The sequence below is a fragment of the Eretmochelys imbricata genome, chromosome 6, assembly GCF_965152235.1.
Source record: "Eretmochelys imbricata isolate rEreImb1 chromosome 6, rEreImb1.hap1, whole genome shotgun sequence".
NCBI classification, from domain to species: Eukaryota; Metazoa; Chordata; order Testudines; family Cheloniidae; genus Eretmochelys; species Eretmochelys imbricata.
Genome location: NC_135577.1, coordinates 66,852,953 through 66,870,163, shown reverse-complemented (window position 1 = coordinate 66,870,163; position 17,211 = coordinate 66,852,953). Strand labels below are relative to the sequence as shown.

Genomic DNA, 17,211 nt, shown 5'->3' with positions numbered 1-17,211 from the left:
TACTGTAGCATATTTACATGTGGAAGACAAAAATGTATCATGATGAGCAACAAACAGGCTTCCTTCTGGTTTCCAATATCTTCAATACAACAACTACCTGGATCTATGATTTCACCACATACTATCTGGCTTTGCCTGTTCATTACTAGTTTCTTCCCCTCTTATTCCACTCATACTTTGCTTACCTCACTGGTTCTGAAAATGATGCGGTAGTTATACAGAGGTCCATTTTCTTTTATTTCATCTGGTTTTTCTCTTCTAATGCTCACAGCTACTGGACCCAGGCTCTCATCTACCCCAAAATAGTTCCAGTGTTCTTGGGTATAAAAATAAAAATAAAGGAAAAATTCATGTTACAGCTCTCACAGAAACATTTTGCATTCAGGTAATTTATTAAGTGTGAAATTCTGGACCCAGTGAAGTTAATGGGAGTTTGTCATTGACTTCACTGAAGCCAAAATTTCACCCTTAGCCATCAATTCACCAACGAGATCTATCTATATTTGTAGGGTGAAATTTGTCTTTGTGCCTGTACTCAAAACAAGGGTGAAATGGGACTTAACATGTGTTTGCCCCTTATGCTGGTCCTTTGCAAAGGGGTAGGTTTCACTCCCACTAAATCAATCAATACATTTGACCCAATGCATTAAAAGTAAAAGTATGGAAAGCAAATGAATGGATGCAAAAAACTCAGAACTACATATTTAAATCTGAAATGACAGTGTTGATCATACTATAAAAAGAAGTATAGACTATACTTGACTCTCTTTGTAGACTAACTTATAGTTTGACAAATGACAGTTCAGGGGCAATACAATAAACCTTGACAAGTATTTGAAGGGTATAAAAATCAAAGAGAAGTATTATTTGAGAAGTAAGAAAGAAAAAAGTCATAAAATTAATGTACGGACAAAATTAATTCGCAGAAAATTTAGGATGAATATCGAGAAACATTTATAACAGTGAGACTACAGAGTAGTACCCCAAAAGAAAATAAAGTCTTAATTGAGTTTAAAATTGGACTGGACAAAGTGGTGGAAAATATGGCAGAAGGAACAATCACTTATTTGCTGAGTGACAGGTAAAATGAATTAATTCTTATTTTACACCTGTAAATTACTCAATTCTTATGCACAAATCCAAATTTTCTAGTACACAAAAAAATGTAGTCCAACAAAACATAGACCTGAAAACTTAAGCACAAGCATTCAGAAGTTGGGTTAGGAGACCTCTTTACTATTTATAATTCTTGGACTGTTTTTCATGGGGATTGAAGTCGGGAGGTGAGAGAAGAGCTGCCACTAATGTAGTATGTCATACAGTTAAATGGAAACCTATCTTTAGTGACTAGGTAAATTCAAATCTAGACTGCCTGGCAGGTTGAGTTTAGAGAAACACTCAGTAAATTATAAACAAGTATTTCTCAAGGCAACAAGTCCTATTACATCATAATATTGTAAGTATTTATGGAATACATAGAATAACAGAAGATTACAGGGCCTACAATAAAAGCAACACAGGATTTATTTGAACTTCGGGCTGGAACTTCATTCTTTCAATTAAAAATAAAAGATTCAATGGGGGGGAAATGTCACCTATGATTTTCAGAATTCTCTAGAATTTCCTGGTTTAAATTAAACTCATTAGAGAATTTACATTTACTTTCAAAGTAATATAAAACAAAACTTTGACTGTAGTAGTATGTGTAGACTGTGCACAATTTATGGAATACTTGGAAGTTCTTTATTCAAAAATTAATTACAAACTTGGATAAATTTATAATTCTCACAAGCTTTTTCATAGAGCAGCAAGTTTAACCTCATAGCAGATTAGCTAAAATTAATCTATCGTTTATTTTTTGTACAGCAACTAAAATGCATATGTCCTACAAGGGTATGTCTACACAGCATCTGGGAGCAAGCCCTCCAGCCAACATCCACAGACTTGTGGTAGAGGAGCAAATGCAAGAGTGCTAAAAATAACTGTGTGGATGTGATGCTTTCACATTGCAGCTCAGATTGGAGTTCGGGCTCCGATCTCACTCTCTTTCCTCACCCTCAGGTTTCAGAGTTTGGCAATTAAAAATATGTAGATATTTTCACATCATCTGATTTATTTAGTTTTCCCAGTAAAAACTTTGCTCACGGCTTCCTTAACGTTTTAGACTATAATAGACTCCATCTGATCAGATACACAAGCCAACTCTATCCTGTATATCAACACAAGATTACCTATATTGAGGGATCTGCTTGCACCTGACATAATATCACGGAAACCTATTACAGCCAGCTCTGAACACTTTCAGGCACCCCACAAATTGTTTATCTAGTGCTGCATGGGAAATGGGACACTCTCTAATTGAAACTTTTTTTCCTCTGCTGGAGGTTGGGTACTTCCTTTTCTCCTTCACAATTGTTTTTCATCATGACTACAAAAAAGGAGTGCAACTGTGTGTTTTTGTTCAGCCTTAAAAAAAAAAATTCTTAAGTCTTAAGAGCAAGTTACTCTTCCACCCTCTATTTGTGTGTGATCATTTCACTTTCAGAATCCAAGCTTACATGTTGTTACATGCACACACAAAAAGGCCAGGCTCTGCCCTTAGCTACCTGGAGGGGAACTTCATTTACCTCCTCTCCCAACCCGCTTTGTGGTAGAGTTGGCATTCTCACCCTCTACAGTTACCTCCCCAATCAGTCCCCTATGTTACCACACATCCTCTCAACTGTTTCCACCTCTGTCCTTACCACACTCACAGTTTTCTTCTATGGTGTTCTAACCTCCAGTCCTATACCTTTTGCTGTATTTTCCTGCTCCCAGTCTCCCTCCTGCTCCTCAAATTCCATTGTGCTCCCCACAGTCTCCATCCTTAATCCACATTCCCTTACATATCTGCTGACCCTCTCCTTCCTTGTATCCCTCTCTTTTCCACTGTATCCCACATTCCCTTGCACCCAACCTTAATCCCTCTCCTACACCCCCACACATTCTCTTTTCTCTTCACAGTTTCCTGCACAGCTTCCAAACCAGACAGCTGGGCCTTCTGCGAGGTGTTTCATCCCTCATGTTTTGTATAGCCCATTGAGACCGTGAATAGAAGGCACCAGGGAAGTGACACAGATACCAAATTTTGTATCACTTCATGTCCTAACCATGCCACTGCTTGGGGCAGGGTGTATTGAACAGAAGCTGAAATTTATTACTGCATGCAAATTATTTGCAAATATGCAAATTAGCTCATTACATTTTGTGTGTATGATGCCACATGTGGAGCTACACAACTTGGCAAATATGAGTTAGTGCTAATATAAGTCTCTGTATGTTTACATGGTCAGCAAGTGACATGTTCACTTGAAAAAGAAGCATTTTCAAAACTGAAACATCTCCATCTCTCTGTCTTCAAGTTCTGTATACCAAGCCTCTAAGTCTTTCTGACACTTACTACAGTGATTCCAATTAACATTCACTCACTGGGATAGAGTAAACTACACCAAGAATTAGTTTGGAAGTTTTGACCTAATTCAAACAGATGGGAAGCAGCTTTGTAGAAGCCGTAACTGTAGATAGGGGACTACAAAATACCATGATAAACTCATTGCCAACCGCTGGCGAAGACATAAGTAGGGGGCCAAAGCTCATACTGTCATATTGAGAATGACAGCCACAAACAGCATAACTCTTGCAAGTGTCTTCTGAAATTATCATATATTGAACTGGACCTTACTATGGCAAAAATAGCCCGTCTCAGGACATGTATAATACTGTCATGTATCCACCATGCACTTTGAAACACAGAGCCAAGATGCAGTGACCCAAACACTTTGATAAGCGGCAATCCCATGGCATAAACATTCCAAAGTTATGAATTCTCATGCTATGACCTTGAGTCCTACAATTTTTAGGTGGCTCATCTTCTGAACTTACTCAAAATGGCCACCATCTCTCATTACTTTCAGTCGGACTGAAGCCACAGGCTGGCCTTCATAGAGATGGTCACACTTTCCTTATAAGCTTTGCTTGTGGCACCAAGGCTACCAGCTGGCCACCCACTGCTGCCACTGACTGTTCTTCTAGCTGGTCCTTCCTGAACATAGCCAGCAGTGAGAGGAACAAGAGGAGAGGTAGAGAGGCTTATATATCTCCATCCCCTGGAAAAATCCACCATTGCCTGTGGAAAGCTAGCTGACAAAAAGATTGATTCTTACTGCTGTTTTTTAAGATAGTTGCTATCTAAGAAAGAATCTGCTGCTATTCAAAAATACTGAAATTTTTGTAGAATTATGTGAATAAGAATTCTCTTCCTAGAGTGATAATTGTAATGCAAGATAACATGCACATAAATCAAAATTGTTGCCTTTTAACTTGATTTAAATGTTTTGGGGTTTTTTACTCTGAATCAAGATATATGTTTTTTTTTATTAAGGGTAAACTTACTTCTAAGTTATTAAAATGTCAGAGGAATACAGCACTCCATAGTAAGATTTGCATGAATTATTACATGCCAAAATAATTTCCTATTTGGAGTCACAGAAAAATACTGATATATTGTAGGAAAAAAAGGTTACTTACCCTTCTGATAGAAGAATTTCCGATAATAGTATGCACCAAGGTCCACATGTTCAACGATGTATCTCTTCACTCTATCTAAATGTAACATCAGATTTTCCTTGGGGACTTCAAGTACTGCCACTCCTGCATTTGTGCAATGGGAGCTAAGAGTAGACTCAAAAGAGGCACTTTCGCATCCACTGAAGGAACCTGAATTAGATTTGTACAGGCTGATCTTCCGTTCTCCTTCCCCACCAATCTCATTACGAAAATAAGGACAACTCATCACAAGTTCATTGCTTTTATCATCCCCCTGGTCCATATTGAGATTTCCTTTTGAATTCAGGTCTTCAGTGCTGCCCATAGGAGAATTGAAACTTGCAGAATGGGACAAGGGCCCAGAAACTAATGATGCTGCTGCAGCAGCAGAAGCTCCTGTTGTAGTGTTTCTTCTTTTAATAACATTATGTCGGTTGATTGCTGCTTCATTTAAATCAAATAATATACTCTGAACATCATAATGGGCAAAGCATTTTGGACAAGTCCAAGGCCTGACACTGTCTTCTGACCTGTTATCTTCAAGGTCTGAAGACTTTGTGAGTTCCCCTTCACCTTTGGCATTACGCAACTTACGAAAAATAGAAGAATCTCCAGTCTCTGATTTTGAGCGCCTTTTAAGTGGTTTCTCCCTCTCCTTAAAGAGTCTGAGATTTTCTCTCTGAGTGATAGGCCCATCTATCACATCCAAAGAGAATCCTGAACCCTTGCTTCCACTGGCTATCAGAAGTTCACTGAGTTTGGCTGGAGCTGGGTTTCTCTGATCAGACTTCTCATCTTTATAACCCTTTAATAAATCAAAAAAACTGTCCCCTGAAGTTCCCTGCTTATCTATTGAGGATGTGCTGCCATATTCCCTGTGCAGTGATGGCCCAGATTTAAAAGTGGGTGAAATACATTCATCAAAGCTATCCACATCAAGTTCACTTAGGGTAATGTCACTGTTACTGCGTTGTCTTATTCTGCGAAGGGCTTTCCTAGGGGAACTGGGGTAACCATCAGGTGTAAGAAACCTAGAATCTAGATTCTCAGATTGTCTTGTTTTGTTTTTAAGAGTGTTCTGGATACTCTTTAACATGACAGAGTCACTAGCATTCAGGTTAACAGAGCTCCCCTGACTCCCAGGACTGCTTTTAGAGGACATACTATCAAGGCAACTTGATGTTTCATTTTCCTGACTTGATCTGCTAGTTTCTTTGACATTTTCCTTCCTTGGGGGCCAATCAGCAATCCTGGCCCTAACTCCCATTTTGGGAACACCAGGAGTAGAGGTAAGGTGGTGGGAACCGTCACTGCGTGGAGGCCCCACTGGAGCCATGACTGCAGATCCTAAGCTGCCATTCTGTGACCTAAAGCGCCTCATGTAAAAGTCATCTGAGTGAACTTTAGAACCTCCATCTGTTCCAACTGCTACCCCAGTGGCAACAGCTCTTTCAGTCTGGGACCGCTTCAAGCTGGTCATGATTTGTAAATATGTTTAGCTTTAGTAAGTTCCAAAAGAAGACATAGTCATCTCTGCTTTTTAAATGCACAATTCCCTTTTGGAGAATAGTCTCCAAAATATACACTGGTTGCATGAGATCCCAAACATGGTCATTTAAGGAAGCAGTTAAATGACAGATATCCAGGAAATTCAGGTCTTCAATAAGTTTTGATATGTAATAGCTCCTTTAGCTTTTGCATTTTAACAGGTGGCCATATTCCAATAGGCCTAAATTGTTTTAACATCACTTGAGTTCCAAAAACTTCAGAGTTATTATAATCCAATGATTTTATGCCTAGAACAGAGAAACAGGGAGACAAAAGTATTAGTAATTTTATGTAAATGCATTATCCCGCAACCAAATGTATTAAATAAATTACTACACTAAAGTTATATGTAAAACAAACACTCCATTTTTAAACCCTCCTACACTGTATCAAAAATGTAGAGTGGTGGAATTTTCATGTACTGTACCTATTGATTTGCATATAGAAAGACATGACTTTTGGATGCAACATTTGTGTGCAAAGCACACCTACTGAATAGGTCAGTGCTGTTTTATAGGTTGGCTGGCAGAGAATATTACAAAACAAAGCAGAGAGCAGTCTGACCCCGGCGACAGCCCTAAGCCCACGCACAGTATTCCAAGAAACCTAACTAGGTCATAAAATACTTCAGTGTGACAGGTATGCTCCACAATAAAGCGCACACATACTGTAAAAATCACTGATTTATTACACGTTCTGTAGACTGAGTTAGAAAAATACAATTCTTTTAAGGTTTGTAAGCAAGACTAATGTTTAGATGTCAACCACCCTTGTGAGTAATTAGAAATCAATATCCACTGTTCCACTTTGTTACTATTTCACAATTATTTATACTCTGCTAATAACAAAACTGCAGAAAGCTAACGAGAAAAAGATTCTAAAAGGTTTCTACAGTAGGCATAACTTACTTCAGTAACACTTATCCTATGCTCCCCTCCCCCCAGTCCTATTTGCACAAAAGCTAAATATTTTGGAAAATATGTAGCATCCTCTCAACCCCATTTTCCCACTTGTTACGTACACACAAAGTGAACGTGTGCACACACACGCACTTTTGCATACCCAGATATGGAAATGTTTCACTTGCTGACAAAATACTGTGAATATCACAGCTCCCCTATATTCCAGCTTCACAAGGCTATTGAAAGAAATGCTCTTCTACACTCCTCAGCACCAAAACTGATAACAAAGCATTATGTTACTCTGAGGAGCTACAAAAAGTTATACAAATATGCCCCGATTGGTAGAAGACAAAGGCATAAGAATGTCAGCATAAAATCCTGTACTGCTGTGTACATCCTTTAACAAAAAGAAGTAGATCATTTTCAAAGACTAAACCAATTACACAAAATGTGGCCTTTAAATACTTGCCAAATATCTGTGGAAAGATGCTGCTGAACCAGCACCACGTTGACAATGCAGTATTGTCTATGAATCAAGGGTTCTAGTGCTTCTAAGAAAACTAGTACTTTCTGCAGTCAGCTCTCAAAAGTAATGAGTACTTACTTCCACAGTAATTAAATATCCTGCCAGAACATTTTCTACTTCCAAAGGCAGTATGTTTTAATTTCACTTGCCATAGACACAATCGGTTTGAAACAGCAGCAGGTATTTATATAAAGCTGAACATTTAGGAAGGAAAAATGCAAACTAATTCCAGTACACATAGCAAAAACAGTGCAAGCAGTTTGTGATACTGATGTTTTTGTGCAGCCATTCAGACATGCAATTGTCGTCCTAGTAACACTTCATCAACCATATTTATAAAAATCATTTTACATAGCTAAATAGGATAACTCTTGAAGGCTGACCGGCTACTTCAGTCACAAAACTACTGAATTTTCAATTATTTCACAAGCCAAACTTTTCATATGTGGTCACTAACTGTGTGTTCCTCGTTTTGAGCCTGGGAAGGGCCAGTCAGCAGGTGCCCTTATTGAAACCGAAGGGTCTGATATACAGAAGTGCTGAGCACTCTCATTGGCACTTGAAGTCAACCGAAGATGTTCTCTGAACATACAATATCATAAGAACAGCCTTACTGGATCAGATCAATGGTCCAGCTAGCCCAGTATCCTGTCTCTGGCAATGGCCAGTACCAGAGGCTCCAGAGGGAACCAACAGAACAGGACGATTTTGAGTGATCCATCCCTGTCGTCCAAGTCCAGCTTCTGGCAGTCAGAGGCTCAGAGTCACCCAGAGCATGGAGTTGCATCCCTGATCATCTTGCTAATACCCACTGACAGGCTGATGCTCCACGAATTTATCTAATTCTTTTTTGAACCCAGTTATACTTTTGGCCTTCACAACCTCACATGGCAACAAGTTCCACAGGTTGACTCTGTGTTATGTGAACAAGTATTTTCTTTTGTTTTAAAACTGATGCCTATCGATTTCATCGGATGACCCCTAGGGAGACAGACCATTCCTTGCTTACAGACAGCCCCCGAACCTGAGGCAAATACTCTCCAGCAACCACACAACAAAAACACTACCCAGGAACCTATCCTTGCAACAAAGCCCGATGCCAACTCTGTTCACATATTTATTCAAGTGATACCATCATAGGACCTAATCACATTAGCCACGCCATCAGGGGTTCGTTCACCTGCACATCTACCATTGCGATATATACCATCATGTGCCAGCAATGCCCGTTTGCCATGTACATTGGCCAAACCGGACAGTCTCTATGCAAAACAATAAATGGACACAAATCTGACATCAGGAATCATAACATTCAAAAACCGATAGGAGAACACTTCAACCTCTCTGGTCACTCAGTAACAGACTTAAAGGTAGCAATTTTGCAACAGAAAAGCTTCAAAAACAGACTCCAACGAGAAACTGCTGAACTTGAATTAATATGCAAACTAGATACCATTAACTTGGGTTTGAAAGAGACTGGGAGTGGTGGGGTCATTACACATATTGAATCTATTTCCCCATGTTAAGTATCCTCACACCTTCTTGTCAACTGTCTAAATGAGCCATCTTGATTATCACTACAAAAGTTTTTTCTCCTGCTAATAATAGCTCATCTTAATTAATCAGCCTCTTACAGTTGGTATGGCTACTTCCACCTTTTCATGTTCTCTGTATGTGTGTATATATATATATATATATATGTTCCATTCTATGCATCCGATGAAATGGGCTGTAGCCCACGAAAGCTTATGCTCTAATAAATTTGTTAGTTTCTAAGGTGCCACAAGGATTCCTGTTCTTTTTGCGGATATAGACTAACACGGCTGCTACTTTGAAACCCCCAGTTCTTATGTTATATGAAGGTGTAAAAAACACTTCTCTATTCGCTTTCTCCATGCCACTCATGATTTCACAGACCTCTATCATATCTCCCCTAGGCCATCTCTTTTTTAAGATGAACAGTCCCAGTCTTTTTAATCTCTCCTAATATGAAAGCTGTGCCATGCCCTTAATCAATTTCATTGCCCTTCTCTGCATCTTTTCCAATTCCAACATATCTTTTTAAGATGGGTTGACTAGAACTGCATACACTATTCAAGGTGTGGACGTTCCATGGGATGTATATAGTGGCATTACTATATTTTCTGTTTTACTATCTATCCCTTTCCTAATGGTTCCAAACATTGTTAGCTTTTTTGACTGCTGCCAAACACTGAGCGGATGTTTTCAGAGAACTATCCACAGTGACACCAAGATCTCTTTCTTGAGTGGTAACAGCTAATTTAGACCCCACAATTTTTTATGTATAGCTGGGATTATTTTTCCACTGTGCATTCCTTTGCAATTAACAACTTTTAATTTAATCTGCCATTTTGTCACCAGTCACCCAGTTTAGCAATAGCCCTTTGTAAAACTCAGTTACCTTCGGTAATTTTTTTATCCTCTTTCGCCACTTTACTGTTCACTCCCTTCTCCAGATTATTTATGACCATGTTGAACGGCACTGGTCCCAGTACAGATCCCTGGGGGAACCTCACTATTTACCTCTCTCCACTGTAAAAACTGTCCGTTTATTCCTACCCTTTGTTTCTTGTCTTTTAACCAGTTACTAATCCATGAAAGGACCTTTCCTCTTACAGCATAACAGTTTACTTTGCTTAAAACCTGGGGATTACAGTGGACGAGAAGCTGGACATAAGTCAACAGTGTGCCCTTGTTGCCAAGAAGGCTAAAAGGATATTGGGCTGCATTAGTAGGAGCACTGCCAGCAGACCAAAGGAAGTGATTATTCCCCTCTATTCGGCACTGATGAGGCCACATCTGGAGTATTGCGTCCAGTTTTGAGCCCCCCACTACAGAAAGGATGTGGACAAATTGGAGAGAGTCCAGGAAAGGGCAATGAAAACAATTAGGGGGCTGGAGCACATGACTTATGAGGAGAAAAGAAGAGTGAGGCGGGATTTGATAGCTGCCTTCAACTCTCTGAAGCGGGGTTCCAAAGAGGATGGAGCTAGGCTGTTCTCAGTCGTGGCAGATGACAAAACAAGGAGCAATGGTCTCAAGTTGCAGTGGGGGAGGTCTAGGTTGGATATTAGGAAAAACTATTTCACAAGGAGGGTGGTGACGCCCTGGAATGGGTTACCTAGGGAAGTGGTGTAATCTCCATCCTTAGAGGTTTTTAAGGCCTGGTTTGACGAAGTCCTGGCTGGGAAGACTTAGTTGGGGGTTGGTCCTGCTTTGAGCAGGGGGTTGGATTAGATGACTTCCTGAAGTTTCTTCCAACCCTAATCTTCTATGATTCTATGATTAAGAGCCATTGGCAAGGGACCTTGTCAACGGCCTTCTAAAAATCCAAAGTCCAAGTATATCTACTGGATCACCTTTGTCCCCCTGCTTGTTGACACCCTCAAAGAATTTTAATAGATTTGTGAGACATGATTCCCTTTACAAAAGCCATGTTGATTCTTTCCCAGCATATCAAGTTTATCAATATGTCTGATAATACTGTTCTTTACTAGTTTCAATCAATTTGCTTCATACTGAAGGTAGGCTTACAGGTTTGTAATCGCCAGGATCACGTCCCTTTTTAAAAAATTGATGTTACATTAATTAACCTCTGCTTATCAGATACAGAAGCTGATTTAAGTGATAGGTTACATACCACAGTTATGACAGGTTTATGTTCAAATAAATTTGTTAGTCTCTAAGGTGCCACAAGTACTCCTTTTCTTCGTCCCACAGTCAGTAGTTCTGCAATTTCATATTTGAGTTCCTTCAGAACTCTTGGGTGAATATCATCTGGTCCTGCTGACTTATTACTGTTTAATTTACTAATGTGTTCCAAAACCTCCTCTAATGACACCTCACCTGGGACAGTTAATCCGATGTGTCACCTAAAAGAATTGCTCAGGTTGTGGGGATATTCCCCACATCCTCTGCAGTGAAAACCTATGCAAATAATTAATTTAAATTTGTCTGCAATGGCCTTGTCTTCCTTGAGAGCTCCTTTAGCACTTCAACTGTCCAATGGCTCCACTGATTGTTTGGCAGGCTTCCTGCTTCTAATGTACTTTAAAAAAATTGCTGTTAGTTTGTGTGTCCTTAGCTAGTTGCTCTTCAAATTCTTTCCTAGCATGCCTTATTATATTTTTACACTTGACTTGTCAGAGTTTATGCTTCTGTTTTCCTCACTAGGATCTAACTTCCAATTTTTAAAGGATGCCCTTTTGTCTCTAACTGCCTTTTACTCTGCTGTTTAGCCATGGTGGCATTTTTTCGGTTGTCTTACTGCTTTTTTTTTTTTTTTTTTTTTTAATTTGGGGTATACATTTAGTTTGAGTCTCCATTACTGTATTTTAAAATACTTTTCAATCAGTTTGCAAGCATTTCACCCTTGTTACTGTTTAACAATGCTTCCTCATTTTTGTGTAATTCCCATTTTTGAAGTTAAACGCTACTGAAGTGGGTTTCTTTGATTTTTCTTTGCTGCTCCCCCAACAACGAGAACTACTCTGTCATTTCTATATATTTGTATCCTGGTATTACCATGTCCCATTGATTGTCATCATTCCATCAAGTTTCTGTGGTGCCTTTTCTATCAATATCTTAATTTAATGCCCAGCTCTCAACTTTACTGATCTTAGTATTTAGACTTCTAGCATTTGTATATATGCACTTGTACATTTTTTGTCAATATTCAATTGCTTGCTGTTCCATACCTGTTGGCTTTCCCCTAGCCCTTAGTTTAAAAAAAACTTATACAATCTTTTTAATTTTACATGCCAGCAGTTTGGGGTTCCATTTTGGTTTAGGTGGATCCCATCCTTCCTGAGTAGGGTCCTCCTTTCCCAAAAGATTCTCCAGTTCCTAATAAACCTAAAACCCTAAAACCCAGCATTTCAGAGAACACTAACATGGAGGTCCTAGACTATAATCTTTTACCTACCAGCCTAAATCTGGGTCTGCAGTACCTCTATCCTACCTTTCCCTATGACTTTGGTACCCAGAAGTACCATGACTACTGGCTCCTCCGCAGCACTGCACATAAGTTTATCTAGATGTCTTGTGAGAGCTACAACCTTTGCACCCGGCTGGCAATTTACCGTGCAGTTCTCCCAATAATCACAACCCCAATTATCTACATTTCTAATGATCTAATTCCCCATTATTATTATCTGGCTCTTTCTAGTAACTGAGGGTCCCTCCCCAGAGGAGTATCCTCAATGTGAGAGGATACCATGACATCATCTGGAAGGAGGATCCCAACTGTGGGATTGGTTCCCTCTGTTTCATCTTTATGTTCTCCTTCCCAGCCTCTGTGCTTTCATCCTCCTGAAAGCACAGAGGCTGTCAGTCTGGGGATGGTACTACTCAATTATGCTCGTGTAAATTTTGTTCACGTATCTCTATCTCCTTTTGCTCCTTCAGGTCAGCCACTCTGGCCTCTAGAGCCCATACTGTCTCTTTGAAGGCCATGAGCTGATTGCACAGTATGCAAACAAATGCCACCTGCCCACAAGCCAGGTAATCATACATGCTGCATTCAGTGCAATAAACTGGATAGCCTCCACTTTGCAGCTGGAATTCTGCCTGCACTATTTTTACTCTTGCTGCCTTTTTTTTTTTTTTTAAAGGGGATTATTGGTCTAAGCTTAGAGTACGCTTGTTGGGTATATCTGCCTCTCACACTCCCTTTCTAAATTTCCCCACAGAACACCTCTGTATGTTGCTCTAGTTCGTTAGCACCGCTGGTTGCCTTTTTAAACACCTTTTCTCCCTGACTGAGGCCTGCGCCCTTGTCAAGGGATCACAAAGGGGCTGGGATCAAAGGATAGTGGGGGCGGGGAGGGGGCGGGGGGGAGAGAAGCAGGGTAGGTAATAACCTCTCAGCCTAACCTAGCAGGCCACTTGCTCAGCACACAGATCCCAAAGCAGACTATACTATAATCTTCAAGCAAGCAAGCACAGAACAGACAGAAAAATTCACCCCCAATGATCACATGATCTTTCCCCCAAATGAGCAACTCCCTCACAAGAACATATAATGCTATGTACTCTGAAAAAATCATGCCCTAAATGTCTCAAATTGGGCCCCCAAAATGAGAGAGCAAGGAGCAATTGGACAATCTATTCTTCGGAGGTAATGCAGAAGAGGAACTGTTACGGGGCTGAAGGGTCAAAAAGAGGAGTTTAAACAAATATAATTTAAATAGCAACAAGTCACCAATAACCAGATGGCATTCATACAATAATTCTGAAGAAAAACAAGAAATAAGTAACTAGCACAAAATATGTAATCCACCAATAAAATCAGCTAGGACTGGAGGGTAGGGCACATTGTACTTATCTTTAAACAAAGATGATAGGGGATCATGGGAATTATAGAGCGGTGAGCCTTACTCCCATCACAATGTAAATTACCTTAAACTATAATTAAAGACAGAATTATAAATATATAGATGAACATAATATGACAGAGACAAACTAGCATGGCATGGCAAGTCATGTCTTTCCACTCCATTACAATTTATTGAGGAAAGCACAAAACAACAAATAAAAGAGAATCTGTATGCAATATGTAGTTGGATTTACAAAGAGTTTTATATAAAAGCACTCACTTAAGACTATTAAAGAAAATATGTAGTCGCATGATAAACAGTAAAATATCACATATTGGAAACCAGTGAAGAGATAGAAAAAAGTAGGAACAAATGATCAGTTTTAAACAGAACAAAGGTTAACAGTGAAGTATCCCAAGATCTGGCCAAACTGCTTTCCTGCAGCTCCCAGATAATTTTTAACTTTATTGTTTTAGATCTACTCCCAATTCAAAATGTTCAATCATGATCAAAGTAGTATCCCTGCCTTCTCCCTCCCCAAAAGAGAATTAGAGTGATACTGGCAGGACAATTGGCTCATTAAGGAGTAACTTCAAAAGCTACAAGTGGCAAATCTCAAAGGGCTTGCAACACAACTCTACTCTTGTAAAATCTAGTAAAAGGTGGATTAGCCACTAGGGCCTGAAGTTGAATCAATCATTCTTCAAACTGAAATGAGTCAGTAGAAAAATGACCTTCCATGCAAGGAGATTAAATTCACAGGAACTGAGTGAGCTTTCCTAAGATTTATCAGGGCTACATTCATATCTCATGACAGAGGGGGCATTTCAATGGGAGATTTCAAAAGCGTGAAATGCACATGCATCTAATGAATGGCAGCTGGACAAACACTGATCTGACCTTACACTAGTCATGACAGGCGAAAACAGCTGTCTAATATACCAGCATGCAATCAGTCTAAGTTGGACTCAAACAGACGAAGAAGGTAGTTAAGATTTTTGCAGGGAAGTAAAAGGGTCCACTTGTTCCTGACCACATCACACCCAAACTTTTTCCATTTAGAGTTGCAGATCCTTCCAAGATGCCAGGAAGACACGCACCAGCGGCTTGGAGAAAACAGGCCTGCAGATCTCTACAGAAGTCAAGATTTCAGCATGGCTACTGGGCTGGAATGGAGTTGGGTGCCGCAGGCTTAAGATATCATCTGAGGCAAAAGTCTTGGCCCAATGCAGTTGGCTTTGGCCACCTACAACAGAACTGAGTACCATATCTGTCTGTGCCAGTATGCAACTATTGATCTGATTTCTTCTAAACTTTGCCAGGACTTTTGCTACAAGTTGGAGAAAGTGTCTTTTGCTAATGTGATCTCTTTTTGTGCCATGTCCAGAAGACTGACAGCTTCTTGTTCAACTCAGTGGCAAAAAGATCCACCTCCAGTGTCCTTCATCGAGGAAGATCTGGTTTGCCAGAAGGCACTCATTAGGATCCATCATAGATCAATTCAGCTTGTCTGCAACTGTGTTCTCCTTCCTTGCATGGTACATAGTGACAAGAAATATTCTGCCAATCCAACACTTGTAGATTTTCCCAATACAAGAGGACCTACTGCCTTCCCCCCCCCCCTTTTTTTTTTTTTAATGTAAAAGAGTATAGCCTAGTTACAAGTCTGCCTCATCTCTAGAACATTTTATGGGCAACTGCTGTTCTTAGAATTACCAAGTTCACTGGGTACAAACTCTTTCTGTAGACAAGCTTCAGAGTGGTAGCCATGTTAGTCTGTATCAGCAAAAACAATGAGGAGTCCTTGTGGCATCTTAGAGACTAACAAATTATTTGGGCATAAGCTTTCGTGGGCTAGAACTCACTTCATCAGATACATAGAGTGGAAAATACAGGAGCAGGTATAAATACATGAAAAGATGGGAGTTGCCTTACCAAGTGTGAGGTCAGTCTAACGAGACAATTCAATTAATAGTAGATTACCAAGGGAGGAAAAATAACTTTTGTAGTGTTAATGAGAGTGGACCATTTCAAACAGTTGACAAGAAGGTGTGAGTAACAGTAGGGGAAAATTAGTATGGGGGAAATTAGGTTTAGGTTTTGTAATGACCCAACCACTCCCAGTCTTTATTCAGGCCTAATCTGATGCTGTCCAGTTTGCAAATTAATTCCAGTTCTGCTGTTTCACGTTGGAGTCTGTTTTTGAAGTTTTTTTTGTTGAAGAATTACTACTTTTAGGTCTGTTATTGGGAGATTGAAGTGTTCTCCTACTGGTTTTTGAATGTTATAATTCCTGATGTCAGATTTGTGTCCATTTATTCTTTTGCGTAGAGACTGTCCTGGTTGGCAAATGTACATGGCAGAGGGGCACTGCTGGCACATATCACATTGGTAGATGTGCAGGTGAAGGAGCCCCTGATGGTGTGGCTGATGTGGTTAGGTCCTGTGATGATGTCCCTTGAATAAATATGCGAACAGAGTTGGCACCAGGGTCTGTTGCAAGGTTTGGTTCCTGGGTTGGTGGTTTTGTTGTGTGGTGTGTAGTTGCTGGTGAGTATTTGCTTTAGGTTGCGGGGCTATCTGGAAGCAAGGACTGGTCTGTCTCCCAAGGTCTGTGAGAGTGAGGGATCGTCCTTCAGGATAGGTTGTAGATCCTTGATGATGCGCTGGAGAGGTTTTAGTTGGGGGCTGTAGGTGACTGCTAGTGGTGTTCTGTTACTTTCTTTGTTGGGCCTGTCTTGTAGTAGGTGACTTCTGGGTACCCTTCTGGCTCTGTCGATCTGTTTCTTCACTTCACCAGGTGCGTATCGTAGCTTTAAGAACACTTGATAGAGATTCTGTAGGTGTTTCTCTCTGTCTGAGGGATCGGAGAAAATGCGGTTGTATTTTAGAGCTTGGCTGTAGACAACGGATCATGTGATGTGGTCTGGATGAAAGCTGGAGGCATGTAGGTAAGTATAGCGGCCAGTAGGTTTCTGGTGTGTTTATAGGGTGGTGTTTATGTGACCATCGCTTATTAGCAGTGTAGTGTCTAGGAAGTGGACCTCTTGTGTGGACTGGTCCAGGCTGAAGTTGATGGTGGGGTGGAAATTGTTGACATCCCGGTGGAATTCCTCAATGGCCTCCTTCCCTTCCAAGCTCTCGTCCCCTAATGCCCCTACTCTACTTGCGCTACATTGATGACATCATCATCTGGACCCGTGAGAAGGAAGCCCTTGAGGATTCCACCAGGATTTCAAAAATTTCCACCCCACCATCAACCTCAGCCTGGACCAGTCCACACAAGAGGTCCATTTCCTATACACTATACTGC

The 17,211-nt window shown here is 40.2% G+C and overlaps 1 protein-coding gene across 3 annotated transcripts in view; it reads right to left on the bottom strand.

The window, feature by feature from the left end:
• The window catches only part of SIPA1L1 (signal induced proliferation associated 1 like 1), a 380,780-nt gene that overhangs the window by 128,132 nt on the left and 235,437 nt on the right, over positions 1-17,211 (bottom strand). For all 3 annotated transcript variants that reach the window (XM_077818752.1, XM_077818751.1, XM_077818753.1), the window contains 2 exons: positions 4,567-6,380; positions 186-316 (listed from right to left, as the gene is read on the bottom strand). In XM_077818752.1, coding sequence (XP_077674878.1) covers positions 186-316; positions 4,567-6,064 — 1,629 coding nt within the window. In that variant the 5' untranslated portion in view covers positions 6,065-6,380. The remainder of the gene's footprint in view (positions 1-185; positions 317-4,566; positions 6,381-17,211) is intronic.